Source organism: Phoca vitulina, unplaced genomic scaffold (assembly GCF_004348235.1).
Source record: "Phoca vitulina isolate PV1807 unplaced genomic scaffold, GSC_HSeal_1.0 scaffold5, whole genome shotgun sequence".
NCBI lineage: Eukaryota > Metazoa > Chordata > Mammalia > Carnivora > Phocidae > Phoca > Phoca vitulina.
This window is the reverse complement of record NW_022589708.1, coordinates 669,338-690,863: the sequence shown is the minus strand read 5'-3', so window position 1 is coordinate 690,863 and position 21,526 is coordinate 669,338. Positions and strand designations below refer to the sequence as shown.

The 21,526-nt window shown below is 52.8% G+C and overlaps 2 protein-coding genes across 5 annotated transcripts in view; both read right to left on the bottom strand.

Annotated features, from left to right (window-relative positions):
- The window catches only part of ADPRHL1 (ADP-ribosylhydrolase like 1), a 17,460-nt gene extending 7,239 nt beyond the window's left edge, over nt 1-10,221 (bottom strand). Inside the window, exons 1-2 of the mRNA XM_032402567.1 lie at nt 9,622-10,221; nt 4,985-5,149 (exon numbers count right to left, since the gene is read on the bottom strand). Coding sequence (XP_032258458.1) covers nt 4,985-5,149; nt 9,622-9,835 — 379 coding nt within the window. The 5' untranslated portion in view covers nt 9,836-10,221. The remainder of the gene's footprint in view (nt 1-4,984; nt 5,150-9,621) is intronic.
- Nucleotides 10,222-11,543: 1,322 nt separating this feature from the next.
- Nucleotides 11,544-21,526, bottom strand: part of DCUN1D2 (defective in cullin neddylation 1 domain containing 2) — a 30,483-nt gene continuing 20,500 nt past the window's right edge. The window contains exons 5-7 of one of the 4 annotated variants that reach the window (XM_032402565.1): nt 16,254-16,336; nt 14,481-14,707; nt 11,544-13,460 (exon numbers count right to left, since the gene is read on the bottom strand). In XM_032402565.1, coding sequence (XP_032258456.1) covers nt 13,436-13,460; nt 14,481-14,707; nt 16,254-16,336 — 335 coding nt within the window. In that variant the 3' untranslated portion in view covers nt 11,544-13,435. Of the gene's footprint in view, nt 17,800-21,526 lie in introns of all 4 variants that reach the window. The other 3 variants (XM_032402566.1, XR_004299173.1, XR_004299174.1) reach the window with 3 other exon arrangements.

Here is a 21,526-nt window from a genome sequence, read left to right as displayed (position 1 = left end):
CCTGCTGACACCTGCCCTCCCACCTGCTGACACCTGGCCTCCCACCTACTGACACCTGCCAACACCTGGCCTCCCACCTGCTGACACCTGCGGACACCTGCTGATGCCTAGGCTGTTTCCATTGGTGGACGACCTGTGAACACTCTTAACCAAATCTTTTACGGACACGCGCTTTCTTTTCTCGCGGGCAGACTCCTCGGACTGGACCGTTTAGCTCACCCGACGGATGAGAGGAGGAGCTGCCACACTGGCTTCCAAAGTGGTTGTCATGTTCTAGGTCCCACCGGCAGCTCCTCTTCGCTCCTGATGCTCTTCACGGTCAGTCTTTCCATGACAGCATACGTGGTGGTGTCTCGTTTCCTAAGAATAATCGTGCTGAGCATGTTTTCATGTGCTTGTTGGCCACTCCTGTCTCTTCCTGGGGGAATTGCTCGCTTAAGTATTTCTCTTGTTTCTGTTTTGGGTTGTTTGTTTTCTTATTAAGTTTTAAGAGTTCTGAGTATTTATCAGATGTGTGCTTTGCAAGTATTTTCTCCCAATCTGTGATTTGCTGTTTTATTCTTTCAACCGTCTTCTGGAGAGCAGGATGAATTTGGGGAGCATGTGTCCCCTTCAGTTCCCTGGGAGAGTTGTGTGCAACTGGTTCTCTTTCTTCTCTAGCTGTTTGGTAGAATTTTCCAGTGAGGCCGTCTGAGCCTGGGGTTTTCTTTGTAGTTTCTCTCAGATATAGTGCTATTTAGATGATCTACTTCCTCTCGAGTAACCTTTGGCAGTTTGTGTCCTTCGAGGAACTTGTCCATTTCATCTAAGTTGTTAAATTTATTGGAACGAATTTTTAATAATATTCCCTTATTTCCTGTCAAATGATCTTCCAGCGGAGATCGCCTCTCCGCTGGACGCTGGCACTTTGGGTCCCCTTTTGTCCTGACTGGTCTGGCTCTAGGTTCGTCAACTTCTTCATCTTCCTAAAGAACCAGCATTTGATTTTGTCAATTTTCTCTGTTTGTCTTTTTGTTGTTGTTGTTGTTGTTGTTTTGTGGCACTGATTTCCACTTGGATCTGAAGGGTTTAATTTGCCCTTTATTCTCCAGTCTCTCAATGTGAATATTGAGGCCTTAATATTGATTCTCTGCCCACAATTATGGGTTTGTCTATTTCTCTTGCAGTTCTATCGGCTTCAGCCTCCTACATTGTATAGCTTCGTTGTTAGTACACGAATGCTTGGGTTGGCTGTGTCTTCCTGGTGAACGGGTGCGTTGTCATGATGAAATTGCCTTCTTGGGGCGCCTGGGTGGCTCAGCCGTTTAGCGTCTGCCTTCGGCTCAGGTCATGTCCCGGGTTCCTGGGATCGAGTCCCACATCGGGTTCCTTGCTCGGCAGGGAAGCCTGCTTCTCCCTCTCCCTCTCCCCCTGCTTGTGTTCCCTCTCTCGCTGTCTCTCTCTCTCTGTCAAAAAATAAATAAAAATCTTAAAAAAAAAAAAAAAAAAAAAAGAAATTGCCTTCTTTTCCCCGGCAATGGTCTTTGCTCCAAAACTTGCTTTTTGTGATATTAACAGAGCAAGCTTTCCTCCACCTGGTGTTCGCATGGTGAACCCTTCCTCCGACTAACCTACCCGTGCCTTCATATGTAAAGTGCATTTCCCATGAGCAGCCTAGAGCTGGGACTTGCTTCTTCCTCCCACCTGAGCCCCTGCCATTTATTTGGAGTCTTTAGACCATTTACATTAGATGTGATTACTGATGTGATCAGGGTCAAGTCTGTCGTCCTGTTTTTGCTTCCTTTTCTCTCTTGTCTGCCTATTTTGGGTCGAATATTCCTGAGCAGTGAGGTAAGATGCCCACCATGTGGGGGCAACGCCCGCCACCACAAGGAGGAGCCCTCAGGCCTCGGCCCTCTTCTCTGGTCTCTGGTCTCTGCCAGAGGAGGACGTAACACAGGGACGCAGGGTTGACGCTTCCCTCCCTGGAAAGAGAAGACACGCAGGAAAAGCCGCATTGGGAGCATGCTCTGCTCTCCCGTGGCGGCGCGTCCTGAAGCCGAGGTGGGGCTCGTGCTGCAGCAGAGGCCCGTTCTCTCCCCGCGGGGCAGCCACTCCAGCGGCGTTGGTTAGGGCTGTGTGACGCTCAGCAGTTCAGGGAAGGTCACTGCATACCTGAAATAGCGGAAGTTTTCCCCTGATGAGGTGGAAGGTCCAAGGCCAAGGGACAACCTTGCACCTGGTCTCCCCAGACGGGAGCGTTCCAGGCTGGGACACGGGTCACTTGCGGCGGCTTCCCTGGCAAATACTTCTAAAAGATTCCACTTTCTCTTTCGTTTGCTTATTAGTTACAACTGTCTTGTGATGTTAGTAGTTGCTTTGGGACTGAGTACCCCGCCTGTAACTTACCACAGCCCCCTCACGCCTCGGACAAGGACCGTGGGGCCGCTCACCTCCACCCTCCCCAGCCGGCCTCCACCACGCTGCGTCCGACACCTGCTCGCGAGCACTTTATAAACCCGCAGTACACGACTAGTTTTTGAAGTCGATGATCCTTTAAAGAGATTTCAATAGTAAGTTACAAATTCTTCCCTATTTAGCCATGTGATTACGATTTCCATCGAAGTTCTTCTCCTGTGGATTCCATTCTGTGCTCGGTTCCTTCTGCCCGAATGACGGCCGTCCCTTAACCTTCCTCACACTGTGACTGCTGGTGAAGAAGCCTTTAGCTTCTGTTTGCCTGGAAAGGGCTATGTGGCCATTGCTTCTGTAAGACTCTGTTCTGGGAGAACTCCAGGTGAGTGTTTGTGCCTACATGACCTGCTTCTCACAAGAGACCCACACCCTCCTCCCTGGGCTGGCAGCACACAGCGCGGTTTTCTCCTTATTATTAGTTTGGAGAAATTTGAATGCCGTGTGCCATAGTGTAGTGTTCCCCATGTTTCTGTGCTTGGAAGTTACTGAGTTTCTTCAATCTGTGGGTTTACAGTTTTCATCAAATTTGGAGAGATTTTGGGCACTATTTCTTTTTTTTTCCTTTTTTGGGGGGTTTTATTAAAATTCAAGTTAGCTAACATACAGTGTATTATTGGTTTCAGAGGTAGAGCTCAGTGATTCATCTGTTGCATGTAACACCCAGTGCTCATTGCATCATGTGCCCTCCTTCATGCCCATCCCCCAGTTACCCCCTCCCCCCACCCCCCTCCCCTCCAGCAACCCTCAGTCTGTTTCCTAGAGTTAAGAGTCTCTTATGGTTTGTCTCCCTCTCTGATTTCATCTTATTTTATTTTTTCTTCCCTTTCCCTTTGTTCATCTTTTTTTTTCTTAAATTCCACATATCAGTGAGATCATATGATAATTTTCTTTCTCTGATTTATTTCCCTTAGCATAATACCCTCCAGTTCCATCCACATCGTTGCAAATGGCAAGATCTCATTCCTTTTGATGGCTGCATAATATTCCATTGTATATATATACCACATCTTCTTTATCCATTCATCTGTTGATGGACATCTTGGCTCTTTCCACAGTTTGGCTATTGTGGACATTGCTGCTATAAACATCGGGGTGCATGTAACCCTTCGGATCCCTACATTTGTATCTTTGGGGTAAATACCCAGTAGTGTAATTGCTGGGTCGTAAGGTAGCTCTATTTTCAACTTTTTGAGGAACCTCCATACTGTTTTCCAGAGTGGCTGCACCAGCTTGCATTTCCACCAACAGTGTAGGAGGGTTCCCCTTTCTCTGCATCCCCGCCAACATCTGTCGTTTCCTGACTTGTTAATTTTAGCCATTCTGACTGCTGTGAGGTGGTATCTCATTGAGGTTTTGATTTGGATTTCCCTGATGCCAAGCGATGTGGAGCACTTTTTCGTGTGTCTGTTGGCCGTTTGGATGTCTTCTTTGCAGAAATGTCTGTTCGTGTCTTCTGAGATTTTGGCCACCATTTCTTCAAATCATTTTGTTGCCCTCCGCTCTGTGCGGAGCCCTGTCACAGGCACGTGAGGTTGCTGTAAGTTGCCTATGGCTCACTGGTGCTCTTCTCATACTTTTGGACTCTTTTTTCTCTGTGCCCCCTTCTGGGTTGTTTCTATTGCCATGCCTTCAGACTCATCAGGTTTTTCTTCTGAAATGCCTAATCTGCTGTTAATCTCAGCCAATGCATTTAGAAAGTCAGACATTGTAGTGTTTTGTCTGGAAATGTGATTTAGGTTCTTTTTATACGTCCATGTCCTTACTTAACTTTTCAACCTATGGAATACATACTATTTTATACCTGTTTGATAACTCTAACCTCTACATCAGGTTTAATTGGTTTTGATTTATTGAGTTTTCTCCTCAATATAGATTATATTTTCCTGCTTCTTTCATGCCAAGTAACATGATTGGATGCCAACCTCAGTATAAACCCAGACAGGGGTCCATCCTCAGTATAAACCCCAAGGGGGTGTCCATCCTCAGTATAAACCCCAAGGGGGTGTCCATCCTCAGTATAAACCCAGACAGGGGTCCAACCTCAGTATAAACCCCAAGGGGGGGTCCGTCCTCAGTATAAACCCAGACAGGGGTCCAACCTCAGTATAAACCCCAAGGGGAGGTCCATCCTCAGTAGAAACCCCAAGGGGCAAGTTCGTCCTCTATAAACCTAGAGGGGTAGGTCTAGGACCCAAGAGCAGGTGCTATGGAGGCAGAGACTTTGACTGCGTAAGTATGTCACCTCTAAACACATCCTAGAGACAAACCTTTATGTTGCTAGTATATGTTTTCCTGACTCTTTGGCAAAATACAAACTTAAAGGGAAAGCAGTCCAAAGTATTCCTTAAGATGAACCCAGGGTTGGTGTCCAGCAGACAGCTGGGCGGCACGCTGCGGCCCAAAGGGGCCCCAGCCCGTCCCTCTCTGCTGCGCAAACCTGCAGTGCTGCTGGTTAGTGGACGACACACAGGTTAGTGTCCAGACGGCTGTCCAGCACGCACTTTACGGGGGCAAGAAAGCATTCCCTGACCCTTCTCGTTGAAAGGTGTGTGCCAGGCGAGGAGGTAGTTATCCGGCTTCAGCTGCGAGCAGCCTTCCAGGGTAGCTGGATCTGCCCAATGTTCCGGAAGCTTCTCAAGGACTTCCACGTAGCGTCTCACCATCTCCCGGTACAGGTCGTCCAGGCACCAGTAGTCTGGGGAGGAAAGAGGAGGACGGGGTCAGACTGAGCAGGAAGCCTCCGGGGCGGCAGGAAGCTCCGCATCCCCACGTGGGTAGAAGAGGAGAAGGCTTCTGGCGACCCACCTCCCATAGTCCTGGCTCCCTAGAGACGTGCAGCATGCACACAGTTCACTCTAGATTGTACATAGAATTCAGATATTACAGTTTGTGATTGTGTTTTTCATTCTGGTTACACAGGAGAATCTAGACAAAACCCACAGTCCTCATCTCCTGCCAACAGTTCTATCCACATGAGGACAAACCGGCCTGAGATCTGCCTCTTCCTTGGGGTTTCACAAGCCCGTGTCTCCACACAGGGAGCTGAACCCCTGCACTTCCGTCTGCCTTCTCCCTCCTGTGAAGCAGCCAATGCAGACCCAGTTTGTCCCAAACCGCACCCAGTGTGGGACGGCATCCTGGGGACAAGCGTGGTCTCAAGTCCCTCGAGGCTCAGGGACGTGGAAGGCAGAGGAGCTAAGGCACTGTCCACCTGCTGTCTGGGGGGCACTGCCCCTAGATGGTTGCAGGCGCCACCCCCAACACCGCCAGTCTTGTCGTGTTGGGGTTACAGGTAAGGCTCAGTGGGTTATGCCACTTGCCCGAGGCCAGAGATGATGGTAAACGGAGTTCGAGGGCAAGGCCTGAACATTGCTGTCATCAAATAAATGTGCAGCATGGTGGATGGAGGCCACAAAGTCCAAATGTGGGGTCCCATTTGCCTTGTTCCATCAGAGAGCAGGGCCAGGTGGTGGAGGGGCTGCTGTGCTGGGCCAGCTGGGCAGGTGGAGGGCGCCAATGTGACTTTCACAGCCACCAGCAAACTCATTCTGTACCCAAACTGCATTTCAGGCCTTCGGGTTGGCCTCAGGAGCCAGGACTGCCCTCTTTTGCGTGGGGCGCATACCCCAACTTTTGGGGGTTGTGTGAGAGGGGAGGACGGAAGGAGGGAGCCCCCTCTCGGCCACCCCAGGGCCGGACTCCCATGTCGGGGTGAGGGAGACAGGTGCACTCGCCAAGTCTCTCCCTGCTCTGGGACTGGAGCCGCGCTTCCTGCCACCATCAGGGCCGGTGGGCCCTCGGGCCCTGAAGCTCTGGAAGCAGGACTCGGTCCTCAGTCCTTCTGTCCCCAGCTCCACATGGCGGGCGTCCTATGGGACGCACCATGCGTGGCCCGGGTCTGAGTGGGGATGGAGAGTGTGTGGCCCACCCAGGGGCGGGAGGAGTGGGCTTGGCGGGGCACGCAGCCGCGGGGGTCGTCCTGACCCTGGGGCACCAGCACCTCCCTTACAAGCAGCCTGTCTTAGCTCGATCTGGGTTAGCAAGGCTGGCCTTTCCAGAGTCCCTCAAATAATTCATTTTATTCTGGAATCACATCCTTCTCAAAGAAAAAAAAAAAAAACCTCCTTAAAAACAAAACGGCAACAGGGCGGCTGGGTGGCTCAGTCGTTAAGCGTCTGCCTTCGGCTCAGGTCATGATCCCAGGGTCCTGGGATCGAGTCCCACATGGGGCTCCCTGCTCGGTGGGAAGCCTGCTTCTCCCTCCCCCACTCCCCCTGCTTGTGTTCCCTCTCTCGCTGTGTCTCTCTCTGTCAAATAAATAAATAAAATCTTTAAAACAAAACAAAACAAAAAAACAAAACAAAACGGCAACAAACAGTCTTCTGTTTGTTTCAGGTTAAAATTCAAACTAGAAGCGGATTTTCCAAAGCTGCAATGCCGTGGACCCCTTGTCAGAGTTTCTCCACTTTGTGACATGGCTTTCCAGCCCATTCTTCTCCGCCTTCCCACCCAATCTCCTCAGAGACATGTCTCCCAACCAATGTCACCATAAAGAAAAGGCACACTACCCTTATCAACTTGCTTTGTAGTAAAAATGTCAACTTTTCAAAATGCTGTTACCATCAGGGAGCCAGTGATGGAGGAAGAGAGAGGGTGAGTCTGGACAGGCTTGGTCTGCTCACATGTGGGCCAGGCCCACGTTCCTCTGCAGGCAGGACACGCCCGTGGCACCTGCCGTGGTCCCCAGTGGGCTCACGCCCCCACTCCTCCTGTGTGGCCACGGCAGATGGAGCTGCTGACCCTCAGACCAGGACACTTAGAAAGACAGGCATTAACTACCTTGCCATGAGCCATCTTCCCTTAATAATTGATTGCGTGCACGCACTGCCCCACTTAATCTCACTTAACCCTGTAACGAAGGCATCAACATCCCGAAGGGCAGGAGGGAAAGCAAGCTCACGAGTTTTAGGGCCAGGGAGTGCCAGGCCCCAGCGCCTCCGAGGCGGAGCCCCCTCCCCATCCTTGAGCGACGGGCACAGGGCCACACACACACCAGCCTGTGGTGTGTGCAGTGAGCAGCGGGGCACGCTGTGGAGACTGATTGCCCACCGGCCTATGGGGTACAGGACACCGCTTCCAGGGCCAGGATCTGATCTCGTCCAATTCTGCATGTGCCAGAGACACGGCCCAAAGTAGGAGGTCACGCGGGCTGTCCATGACCTGGCATCTCCCTCACAACGGCAGGACCCCACGGCCTCACAGCACGGAACAGAGGGACGCACTTGAAAATGCCAACCCACTTGATGGAAGTCTGCGGGTCTTTAGGAAAAGTGGTGAAGAACCACCGTCCGTCAGGATCCTCGAGGTCCCTGTGTGGCCACTGACAGCAGGCGGTCGGGACGGCGCTGAGGAGCTGGTGTGTTGGAAGCGAGTTATCTGGTCCTGTCCCTGCTCACGCCGTGGCTGTGGGGCATCGCGCCGGCTACCCGACCCCTCTCTGTGCGTGCCTGTGTCTGGACGGGCTGTAATAACGATGTCAGCCCTCAGGGTGATGTGAGGGTCAGACGAGGACACGGGCAGGGTCAGAGCAACCGGGGCTGGTGGTCCCCGCGAACGGGGCTCAGAGGCCCCTTTATAGGCTACAATTTGCTACTTTTTAATAAAGATTTTACTTATTTGACAGAGAGACACAGCAAGAGAGGGAACACAAGCAGGGGGAGTGGGAGAGGGAGAAGCAGGCTTCCCACCGAGCAGGGAGCCCAACGCGGGGCTCGATCCCAGGACCCTGGGATCATGACCTGAGCCGAAGGCAGACGCTTAACGACTGAGCCACCCAGGCGCCCCAACAATTTGCTATTTATTGAAAAAAGATCCAGCTGTTTGACAACTACATTTAAATAAAATTTCAACTTAGATTTTTAGTGACTTGGAAAAAAATATGCCTGCTGAGCTCCTGGAGGCTCAGAGTCAGGGGCGGTCTTCACCAGCGTCCCCTCAAGGCTGCCGGGCCAGACGGTGCTGAGGTCACAGCGGCCCCCCGCCCACGGCCGGAGGCGGGGGGCACGTGTCTGTCTGGAAACAAGGCCCCAAACACCCCTGTCCTCCCACATTTCACATTGGGGCAGATTCTGTTCTATTTCTGTCAAGAGGGCTTAATCTAATCTCAGAGAGCAGGTCCTGGACGGCTGGCGACTGCAGACACGCCGTGGACTCTGCCCTCACCAAAGAGACGAGCGCAGGACGTGGGGGACCGAGCACACGTGCCCGGCCACAGACCCCGTGGAGGAAGCAAGGACCAGCTGCGTGCAGCCCAAATACGCAGGGCTCTGCTCTGGGAGACACGCACGCCGGCAGGGTCTTGGGGCCGGCGGGCGGGCGTCCCTGCTTCGGTTAGCCTGAGAACACGAGAAACTGGAAATACTCGGATGTCACGGTTGTGTAGACTCAGAGAGGCACCCCACCACTCAACGCGCCACGACGCTATCTTATCTGTGTGCCCCAGCCCTCGCCCGGGTTATTTTGGAACAGCCGCGGCGCGGCCAGCATTCCTGCAGGATGAGCACAGAGCTAAGCTGAGCGAGCGCACGGCGCGGGCCCGAGGCCGGGCCTCATTGCCTCATGGTCACCCCGGACGTTCACTTTGCAGCCGCTCACTGATAGCACACACAGGCTGGTGGCCTGAACCTTGTGGGAAAGCCGCGCTTATCTGTAAGTCGTGCAAACACGCGGCCCTGCCGTCCACCTGCTCCCTCCCCGCCCCCGGCCCCCAGATTCACCGCATCTCCCCAGGACGCGCTCTGTTTAAGGAGATATCTGAATCCTATTTTGGGAGATGGCGTTTTGACTCAAATTCATTGGGATTTAGAAGTAATCCCCAAACAATATTATCTTAATGGGTCCAAATTTCAAACGGGCTTATTATTTTCTATTCTTTTGAAAAAAAAGATCGGAGGGCTTACTGTCTGCCGTGAAAGGTTGAATGCTCTCCCCAAACAGCCCCAAAGTGAGAGATTCAAGTGGTTTCACTCTGGAGACACGTTTACAGACAGGAACCAAGAGTCACGATTTCGGAGGCTGACGGCAGACAGAGTGACACGACCTGTAGGGGCCGCGCGAAGGGGCGCTGGTGCGGGGAGGGGGGGGCCGGCGGGGGTGGGGGCGGCTCACCTGTGGTCAGGGCCCCGGCCGTCGTCAGGTGCATGATGGTGTTGTCGCTCACGGGCCACGTCTCTGGGGAGAGGAGCAGGTGGTCCAGGTCCCCGCTTGTCTGCGGCCCCTCCTGGACCTTCCTGCCCAAGGCACTGCTGTCCTTGTGGGCGTTTCTGTGCCCGAGCGCGTCCCCCACGGCCCCCAGCAGCATGGCAGCCTTGAACTTCTCCATGGCGCGGCCGTTCCTCTGGCCCTTGGCTTCGCGGCAGCGGCCTTCAGTGCGTCCCACCGACCTCTGCCGTGCTCATCGTGCCGCTCTCAGGAGCTCCCGGAACGGCCGGCACGCCTCGTCTGTCCCCGCCGCGGGCAGCACCAATGAGAACCTCCCTGGCCCCCTCTGCTCCCGCGCTGGCCGAGGAGCCACGTGGACGCCGTCCCTCCCTCCCGCGTCAGCACAGGCACCAGCTCGGAGCCCAGGAGCTGGGGGCTTAGTCAGCGTCCCCAACAGCTGCGGCCGCCTCCCCGCAGAGCACGACCTCTAAGCGCTGAGCCCTTGCCAGCGCTCTGAAGACGCGCACACATTCCTGAAGCTTCGGGGTGGAGTCCACACGGCCGAGCCGCAGGCACGCCCCGGGCTCCGTCCGACCGCCTGCCCCCTCCCGGGCACCTGCTCCTGTGCCCTCTGCCCCGACAGCTCGGCCTTCTCTCGCATTTCAAGTAAATGGAATCGTAGACTCTGTGGCCTTCGTGCCCGACTTCTCTCACTCAGCAGAACGTTGAGTTTCATTCATTCCATGCACGGTTTTACTTTTTGGAAAACCTTTTTGATTACACACTGTCTGGCAGAAAACCAGGAAACGCGCGGGGCCAAGGAGAGGAGCGGCTCTAGCTCCCGTGCGGTGTGGGGCTCGCTCCCCGTCCACGCAGCGCGAGTGGGCTCTCCTGGGGCCGGGCTCTGGACCTCAGCCTGCGTGCAGACATCCCCAGATCCGCGCAGAGGAGGCCGGGGTGCGGATGAGCAAACCAGGCTCTGGGGTGGAAGTCGGGAGTTAGGAAGCAGTGTCCCCGCCCGCCGTGGGCCCGCGGGACCTGGCCACTCATCAGACAGAAGTGGGACCCATCACACCTGGATCTGAGAATCATGCCTGGTAAGAATAGCATTTCTTTCACTAACAACCAGATACTGAGGTGCACTTGAGCACAGGGAGTGTTCGATCAGCACTTGTTACAAGGAGGCTCTGAATAGTCTTCCATCCAGCAGGGTCCTGTGGGGTGAGGCCTGTGCGCTCCCCATCCAGCGGGACAAGACAGACACTCCACTCAGACAACCACCCGACGCGGGTGGAGGAGCGTCGTTCGAACAGCTACTTGGAGGAAGAGGTGGTCTGTGGCTCATTTCTTCTGCTGGCTCTGAGGCCGTGGAAACCTTTCGTGAAGTGGCCAGGAGCAGCTCCATGCCGTCCGGCCTGCGTGGCACCCCCCACCCCGTGGGGGAGCATTCATGGAGCCCTGCTGTGCGCCTGGAGCCCCCCTCGCAGCCTGGAGTCTGAGGGCCAGAGTGCCGCACACGCCCCCAGCATGGGAAGACGGGGTCCCATCTCTTCCAGAAATTCCTGGCAGGCGCTCCGTGTCTTTACTAAGCCTATTATATTTGGGTGGTTTGTGTATTCTCAATATATTTACAGTTTGCATTTCAGTGTGTTCTGGTATATGATGCCCATCAGCTCAAGGAAAACCTCTAATTCTCACATGGAAACAACCACATTTAGTGAGCACACTCTGTGGTGATGGAAAGGAGAGCGCCGGCCAGGCTGTCTAAGCAGGGGCGCAGGCCGCACACGGGTGGGGTGTCCCCAGAGGGGCTGTGGTCCTGCGGGTCCCGTGGCACCCAGCATCTGAGCAGCCGAGGACAGAACTGGAAGGACACCACCACACCAGAGAAAATAATTTATTTTAATGTTTCCGAAGCTCTTAGCACTTTCATAGCATGCATGCCTTAAAATACACAGAATAGAAGAAAAAGAAACCCACGGTTTTTTGAAGAGCCTTTGTCCAACCACTAAGGTTCTGTTACCTATTGATCAACAGCTGCACGGAGCCTCCCCTGCTGTAACTGAATCTTAAGAACGAACAGGTGCGACAGACCCCCAGGATCTGTGGGAGATTACCCAAGCTCCGCAGCCTGGTCTGAGCAGAGCACTTCCATGGCAGGAAGCCACAAAGCCTCGAAGGATGTGTTAAAATTGTGGAGGTTTTTATTCTACAAAGTAAGTGCTCTCTTAGGACCCCAGGCTCGCAGGCAGAGACAGCCTTGTTTGTCCCTTTGCTGCCGTGGAAGCGCAGGCCCAGGAGAGCGGGCTGGGGCCGCCCCAGCCCCGACGGTGGTGTCCCGGCCTCAGGCCCCCTTTCCTGCCCTCCACAGCCTGCTGTCTCTTTGAAAGACTCCTTTCCAAAAGCATACATAGTTCACACACAGCAAGTATGCAAAAACCCCCCATTGGACACGGATGCTTCCGGAAACTCAGAACCACGTTTGTGAAAGTCAACTCAAGCACACATTTCAGGCACACTGTCCATGTACAGAAAATCCAAAGTGAGCTTCCTCTCTCCCGTGAAGTGACCCCAACTCTCTGTCTCGTACACAGGGCTGCGGGCCGGCAGCAGGCACACTGGTGACATGAAGATCTTTTCACGCATCAGGTAGGGTCCACACAGTGACTTTTAGAACACGCAGCTTTTTCCAAACGGAAAGCAGGTGGCATCACAGGCCTCCCATGCTCGGAGGGCAGGTTCTGGGCCTCGCTGGACGGTCTTCTCCAGCCAGCAAACACTGGAAGAATCAGACAGCAACGTGACGAGCACGGGCTTCAGATGGAAACGAGGTGGAGGTTTCCCCGCGGGTGTTTCGGGCAACGAGATGTATGCAACCACGCACACAGCCGGAGGGCGGGCGACGGGCCTCTCAGACGCTGGGAGGAACCAACTCACATGACTTTTAAATCTGTAACCCTTTGCTTGTAAAAGAAATACTTTTCATGGAAAAATGTCTTTTTAAATGTAATAAAATACATTTTTTTAAAAAACATACTTTACAAAATTTTTTAGGAAGCTCATTCAAATGACATTGGAAGGAAGAGACCCGCGACTTGTCACCAGTTTACAGTAACGCCCCAGGGTCACAGCCCACACGTGCCATCACCTCGCAAACCGCCACACACTGAGAACCACGGAATGACTTTCACGTGAACATCAACAGGGAATTAAAATAAAAATAGATCTAATAAATCTAGATATTTGATAATTCAGAAAATAGAAATCTCGAATTCCTGGCACAAGTTTATCAAATGTTCGAATCCGCGTCAGATGTTCTGTAGGGCACACGGACACCAGCTTTGACTTGCAGAAGAACAGCGTCCTGCTGAGGACACAAATACTGTTTTTTAAGCGGAATTACAAGGTGCCCTGGCAGGAGCTGTGGTCACTGCTGGCAATCAGCGTACATCATGAATTAAACGGCATGCTCTGCGTTACTTTGTCACAAGTATAATAAAAATCAAGCAGAAACCTCCTAAAGTAATAGCCACCCCCAGGCATCCCGAAGCAGTGTCTTCTGAGGAGCTCCTTCCGGCGTCCAACTCAGCCCTTTCTGTAGCAGGGGGAGGTCAGTCCAGCGCCCGGCTGGCCGAGGGCGACTGCCAGGGCCAGCGACACGGGCACAGTGACCGACCGAGCATCCCCTTGCAGGAGGCCCTTCCTCTCAGCATCTGACTTTTCTGCCTAGAAAGGGCTGCGCTTAGCGCCCGTGACGACCGGCCGCGCGTACTCTACGAAATCATCTATGAGAACAGGCCATGCTCCTACGGGAAAGCAAACACACAGGTATTTTGAGAAATCAACAGTTTAGAGTAATATTTTTGTATTCAGAGCATTCTCCTCACAGTCAGTGTCTGTATCGCAAGAACTCAGGTGAGCTTCCCAGCCTGTTTCTCTGAAGGAATTGGCCAGTGAGACCCATTTCTCCGGCTCTGGCCAGACCCGCTCGAGCGGACACGGCCTCTAACAACAGGGCAGGCGGGGCTGGCTGGCCGCAGGGCCCCCTGCCCTCCCTGCGGAACACGGCCTCCTGGCCGCCCGGCGCCCTTCCTTTTCCCCCTGGGGCCTTTCCCCTCCAGCCCAGGCCACCCCCACACTCCCAAGTGGCCCGGACCACCCAAGAACCTGGGACACCCCCGCCGGCCAGACGCACACTCACCGCAAGCGGCTGGCTCCTTCTCCGCGGATGAGCCGCGTCTCGCCGCCGTAGCTAAGCTCCCAGGAGCGGGGCCTGTCTAGGGTCAACCACCCGCCCGTTCACTCCCACCCTGCTCTGTGCCCAGCGCGGAGGCCACCACAGACACACACGCCGGGGCCGTGAGCCCTCACTCGCCAGCACCAAGAGCAGGGAGGTGAGACGCGGCCCCAGGGGGTGGCCTCCAGGCTGGGCACGGAGGAAGGGCACGGCGGGCGGGCCGAGACGGAGCCTCCTTCCCTACCGTGGCCCAGCGCCCCGGGCGGCGGGCACGCAAATGCTCCCTGAGCGGCTGGCCTGAGATAGCTGGGGGGAGGGGCCACAGATATGTGACTACGTTTACGTCAAGCACCAGCTGGAATCTTCAGGCCGACGTCAGTAGCATGACGCGGGGTCACACAGGATCGTGTACCTGGGGCGGCGGCTCCCAAACACCTCTGTGCACGGCCACCTGGGAAATGCTTTAGTTTAGGGGACACTTAGTTTAGGGGACACTCTCCTCTGGATTGAAGCTACATCTTGAAGCCCTACTTCTCTCTCGTGCAGTTGACAGACACACTAAAGGGGTAACCATTATTACGGCCATTACCCCCACTGCCCTGAGGGGGCGGCCCGCGGTCGGCTGGAGCTGGTCAGCACCGTCCTGCGCCCCGGGGCAGAGAGGCAGCCTGCGCGGCAGCGTTTCTGGCCACCACCTGAAGCACCAGGACTTCCCGTACCTTCTTCGTCATAGTTAGACAGATCATCTGCAATCATATTTCCAAAATCTAGCAGAAGGTTCCAAGTGTCCCTTGGGATTGATCTTTTGTGATGCTCCTAATACATAAGAGAAAAAAACCCACCAGACTTGAGAAACAGACGTGACCTCCAGCGTCCCACTGTCTAGTTGGCTCAGTCTGCAATCTGATGTGGACTAAGAACCACCACTCACACTGCTGGACGTTAGAACAGTAAGAGGCTTCCGGATAAATCTTAGGAGGTACATAGTGCCAACATGCAAATATGGAAAAGTAGACTTATTTAAAATACCAAGATTATAATCTGTTTCAAATACGAGGGCAGCACTTCAAATCTCTACCTAACCCCCACTGATTCAGACACAATGCAGGACGAACAGGCAAACTGCATTTGGACACAATTTCTTTCTTTCTATACTAGGATGGGGTGATGGTCTAAAAACATGTGATTCAATACGTGAGATCTACCAAACACGTGGAAAACACCGCATGTCCGTGCTGGGATGCGCCACCTCGCAGAAGGCTCCCCCCCCCGCAGTCCTGGCGGCCACGGTCCTCTCCTGCCCTCCCCTCCTAGCACGGTGCCCCCTCCTCAAGGGACCATGCACCACGCTCAGCCTGTCCTTGTGCATTTATCTAAAGCTACCCCAGGACATGCAGCAGCTTTCTCCCGCTCAACAGCGGGCCTGGACTCAGCTGTGGTCACTGTGTCTGGGAGCGTTCTACTGAGTTTTCACCCGCTCTCCTGCTTAGGGCTCTGGGGGGTTCCCAAGGTGCTGCTGTGAGGGTGCCGTCCCATCTCTGGGAACGTCTGCAACTGAGGTCGCCGGCCCCAAACTACTAAGTGGTGGAGCAGAGGAAATGCGATGGGCGTCTCGGCTCTCCCACGCCGCTTCAAGGAGGCCCCTACTCACACGGGCCCCCCGAGGGAGGATGGGCCTCAGCCAGGCCGGGGTCTGTGCTGTGAGAAGGCACCCCTCACACATTCATGGAGGGAGCGACACGCTGGGTCTGGGCACCGACATCATGTGACTGTTCTGCAGCGAGACCCCATGCTCCACACGCTCCACACTGTGACACCCACCCCGACTCCCGGCAAGGAGGGGCCGCCCCACCACGAAGGCCCAGCACCACTCAGAGGCCGGTCGCCGGCACGGACAGACTCTCCAAAGGGGCCAGCTAAGTCCTCCTTTTTCCTTCTGAACATCGTAAACACGTTTAAAAGTGTGTCAGACTATGAGCGCGCTGGACACCGGGTTACAATCCACAGTCCGGGGCCAGGATCAACGTCCAGGACGTGTGTGACTGGTGCTTTCTTCAGGAATTCCAAGTTTCTCAGAGGAAGCACAGAATTAGTTTGAGTTCCTCAGAAAAAGTGGCGGATGGATGACGGCCCAGGTCTGCAGGGCATCTGAAAGCCTAGCTGGGGGTTCTGTGTGTGGCTCCCTGAGCTGCTTCGGACCTTGGCCTCGGGACGGCCTGCTTGGAGCTCCGCCGTGTGGCCACCGCACGGAACCCCCACGACCCACCGCCCGTACGGAACGCCTCGGTCAGAATACACAGCCTCGTAATCTGCTGACCCCATCACACTGGGCACACACAGCAAGAAGCCAGAGGACACTTACCAGTAAGAAGGTGTTCCAAAGATCTAAAAATTTAAACCTTCCAGATAATACTAAATTCCAGTATGCAACAGCCATTTCTAAATCTGGCAAAAAAGAGAGAAAGAGCAGTTAATAAATCCCAATTTCTTTTTCCACTGCCCAAAACGTGACCACTTCCTAGCACACACTTAATTCACTTAAATCAATAAAACTCAGCACTCTTACCCAAGAGTCAGATGAAGCCTAACCCTTACACAGGTGTTCCTGAAATTGTGTGTAATCTAATCTTGTAACTCTGGGGATCTAGGCAGTTGTGATTCAGACATGTAAATGATTATCCCCTCATTAACATCAGTGTGGCAGACTCTCATTTTCGTACACGTCAGGCTTTCTTCAAACCTGACTGAACCAATCTGGATACAATTTGTGCACATTATTTATTATCGGTGCTCTCCAAGTGGACCTGCCATTTGCCACCAGGGGAGCGGGAAGAGTCAGACTCAGCCACACATGCACTGTAAGGGCTCCACACTTCTCAAGACCATGGCTAGAAAGAGAGGGTCCACTGACAGAGGGACACTTAGAATCTAGACTGGGTATTTGTCAGAGTCAACATCCTCCCCCTTCCCTGACACAGACCCTCACTGCAGGGCCAGGGGGAAGATGATGTCTTATGGAATGGGGTCGCTGAGTTTTAGGACTGCATGAGAATACTATCCTAAGCCATAATTTTTGGAATACTGACTCATTCTTTGCTTACTGTAAGTTTAATATCTATTTCTTTCTGTATGCTTGACATAGCAAGTATACTAAGAGGCTGACCTGAGTTTGCTTGTTAAAATTGACAACTTTTAATCATGTGCTTTAATCCCAAGTGCTCACCACTTTCAGACAATAAAAGAACAGTTATAATAAAACAATTTCCTAATTACATGTTTACATACATATGTCAGGATGGGCTAACGTGAAGAACAAGACAAATAAATTCTTAAGGTAACAGATTCTTTTAAATGCAAAATATCCAATTAACCACTTTTCAGAAAATTTTCATCTAATTCTTGGTTGGTCCCACTTGGACAAATGATTAAAGTAGCTCTGTAGGGGCACCTGGCTGGCTCAGTCGGTAGAGCATACAACTCTTGATCTCAGGGTTGTGAATTTGAGCCCCATGTGGGGTGCAGAGATTACTTAAATAAAACTTAAAAAAAAAAATAGAGCTGTAACCTGAGATTTCCAGGAAAACTGCATAAGCAAAGCGAAGTATGAGTAGCACCAACTTTAAATAAAATGCCTATATTCCCCCTGTTTAAAGTCTGTTACAGACTTTCTCAGTCTTAAATACGCTGGAGTCTTAATGAGAAAGAGACGGTCAGGAAGTCTGCAGGACTGACCATATGGGACGGATGGGACGGCTCGCTAACCCTCGCCTGCCGCACGGTCTAACGCAGAGATAAGCATCTTGTCCCGTTAAGTCTACATCCTTGTGACTTCAAAGGAACGTTAACTGAGATCTACACTCAACTCAGCTTCAAGGTGACAAGTCCCACCCTGAGAAATGGGGGTGAACCTAGGGAGGAAAGAGGAATCAAGTTGTATGGCAGACATTTAATCTAGGTACTTTGGGGTTAGTCTGGTCCTACAAACCTTTCTTCCAAGTTCCTGATTCGCATGTTTGTGACTAAAAGTAAAAGTACACATCTTCCATGTTTAGTATTATCTGTGTAAAAATGTTTAACATGGTCTTCATGGACTTAGCCGTTTGCAAGATAACAGCAACAGTAAAAACACCCCAAATGACAGAACTTAGAGCAGGGATAGTAACTACGGAGCAGCTATGAACAGAAGATGACAGTTCTCTTCCGGTAATCTCTGGGAAGTCTTATCTCCTGAGAAAGAAAATGTTTAGAGGAAGGGATTACTTGTTAAAATTGGTTTCTGATGCTCCACTTATAATTACATAATGAAGATGTCCCCTCTGTCAAAAAAGGATTTGGGGGCAGATATAAAAATTAGCTAATTATCATGAAACTTTACTTCCACAAAGTCAAGATTTCTCAAAACCAACTGATTCTAGATTCTAGCCAGTATGAAACAACGCTACGTTTCTTATGTTAGAACAAAGAGTCACGTAACTTTAATTACCTTCTCTATTAGAGTGACTATCAGTTAAGGACAGGCTAAAGAATAATCACCCAGAAAACAATACAATCCACAGAATTCTAACATATACACATAAACAGACACACAAACTGGAAGGAAATGAAGAAAAAATCTTTCTTTTCTTGATCAACCTTTTTGACTGCTATCCACGTTTTTTTCTAGGAACTATAGGAACACCTGTACCAATCTCTTTATATTTAATCCTCCAGGGCGCCCGGGTGGCTCGGATGGTTAAGCGTCTGCCTTCAGCTCAGGTCATGATCCCGGGGTCCTGGGATGGAGCCCCGCATCGGGCTCCCTGCTCAGTGGGGAGTCTGCTTCTCCCTCTCCCTCTCCTGCTCCCCCTGCTTGTGCTCTCTCACCCTCTGTCAAATAAATAAAATCTTTTTTAAAAAATTCTATATTTAATCCTTCAGGAGACAGACCACGTAATATGCTTTGTAAATTGTAAAAGCAATTGTTCTGCTTTGGGTATGTAATCCTGAAATTATTCATCTGGCTTGTTTTTTTTAAAGCCTTCAAAAAACTGCTAAATGGAGGGTAATGTACTTGAATAATCTGATTTCCTGAAGAGGTTGTTGCTTCCTGGCAGTTCCCTGCCCTCTCAGGTGTCCTTCCCCGCAGGTGTCTGTCCCCACAGGTGTCTGTCCCCACAGGTATCTATCCCCACAGGTGTCCGTCCCCGCAGGTGTCCGTCCCTATAGGTGTCTGTCCCCACAGGTGTCTGTCCCTATAGATGTCCGTCCCCACAGGTGTCCGTCCCCACAGGTGTCCGTCCCTGCAGGTGTCCATCCCCGCAGGTGTCCGTCCCTATAGGTATCCGTCCCCGCAGATGTCCATCCCCACTGTGTCTGTCCCCATAGGTGTCCATCCCCGCAGGCATCTGTCCCCATAGGTGTCTGTCCCCACAGGTGTCTTTCCCCACAGGTGTCTGTCCCCGCAGGTGTCCGTCCATGCAGGTGTCCTTCCACACAGTTGTCCGTCCACGCAGGTGTCCGTCCCTATAGGTGTCCGTCCCCACTGTGTCTGTACCCGTAGGTGTCCGTCCCCGCAGGTGTCTGTCCCCGCAGGTGTCCGTCCCCACAGCCCCTTAGAAAGGAATCGAACGGAACAGAGAAGATGGTAAAGCAGAAGTTTTCATTCCACAAGTAAGAAATCAGCTCATAAAAGAATAGTCTTGGGCATACCTATTAGGGCTGTCATGAAAAAGGGAAAAACGCCACATGAAAAGCCCCAGAAGTGACAGGTGCCAGCAAGGACGCGGAGACAGCACAGCTCTCCTCTGCCGGCACGAGGTCAAGTGGGGCAGCCGCCATGGAAACAGCATGGTGTTCCTCGGGAGATTCAACACAGATTTACTACACTGCCCAGCAGCTCCGCATTTGGGAATAAGCCCAAGGAACTGAGAAGCAGGGGCTCGAGCAGACGCGTGACGAGCCACATTCACAGCAACGCTCCTCATGACAGCTAAAGCTGGAAGCGACCCAAGTGTCCACCATGGACGAATGTGTGAGCAACATGCGGTGTGCGCACTGCGCACACGGGGAGTATCGCTCAGCCTTACAAAGGAAGGAGACTGACACGACAGGATGAGCCTTGGGGACATTGGGATAAAAGGACACACGCTGCAAGTTACCTGTGGGAGTCAACTGCACAGACAGAGCGGAGCAGGGTGGTACCAGCAGCTGGGGGGGTGTCACTGGTGGGGAGAGTCCAGTTCTCAGGGTAAGAACGTTCTGGAGATGGGTGGGGGCGGTGGCTGGACAACAGTGGGGCTGCTGCTAGTTCCACTGAGCTGCCCACTTAAAACAGTGTAAAGAAAAAGGAAGAAAAGAAGAAAAGGAGAGGAGAGGAACAACAAGCTGGGAGAGAAGCCCCCAAGGGCCCCTGATGAAGACTTAGGATGAGCAGCGGTGTGCTTCAGCCCCTCCTTTCTGTTCCCTCTTGTTTTAAAGAGAGGGAGGGGTGAGGAGGGGCGGAGGGAGAGGGGGAATCTCAAGCAGGCTCCACACCCAGCACGGAGCCCGATCGGGGGCTTGATCCCACAACCCTGAGACCAAACCTGAGCCGAAGTCAAGAGTAGGTTGCTCAACCCACTGAGCCACCCAGGCACCCCTACTTTCTGTCCCTTAAACAAGCGACTGATGACAAGGGAAGTTCCTCGGCATTTGGAAGGGTTCTGGAAATGTGGGAGAGGAAGCATGGTTTTTATTTTTTTATTTTTTTTAAAGATTTTTATTTATTTATTTGACAGAGAGAGACACAGCGAGAGAGGGAACACAAGCAGGGGGAGTGGGAGAGGGAGAAGCAGGCTCCCCGCTGAGCAGGGAGCCCGATGCGGGGCTCGATCCCAGCACCCTGGGATCGTGACCTGAGCCGAAGGCAGACGCTCAGTGACTGAGCCACCCAAGCTCCCCGGAAGCATGGTTTTTAAATTTCTGTGAATTTTCACATAAAAACAGAAAAAGCACGTGGACAGCATCACCCAAACCAAAGGCAGCATTTATAGTGCCGTCCAGGCAGGAGAGGACAACCCGCCAGCAGCAACATGCCCTGCGAGGCTGTGGGGGTCAGAGCGGCCCGGGGTCTCTGGCAGATGGAACGGGGGCCTCAGGCCGCAGCAGGTCCTCACCACAGAGCCTGGCCAGGACAAGAGGAGAAGACCCTGCACTGGGCCGCTGGTGACCAGCAGAAGGTGGGTGCAGGGACTGCCCCAAGTGGGTCCCCACGCACCCCAGGACCCACCCGCCAGGCCCCTCCCAAACAGGGCCTCACCACACAGCAGTGGGGAGTGGGCGGCAGGGACACCAGAGACCGGAAGGACAAAAGCAGGGAGAGTGACAGAGGCGGGAAACCTCAGGAAGCAAACCTCCCTGTTGTACACGACACGCACACACATACACGCATTCCCACCGGCAGGCGAGTTCCCGCACACGGGTGAGCCCACTGAGGAAAGTGCCCCAAACCAGCCTCTTAGAAGCTCAAGAAAGTAATTTCACATAAAAATGAGCGAGCAAAAACCATGATACCTTATTCTAAGAAAAAACGATAACGCAGATTGTCACCCCAGGAAAGCAACACCTTCCGTTTCAAACAGGCGAAGAGATCAAGAGATGACAAGACACAGGTAGAAC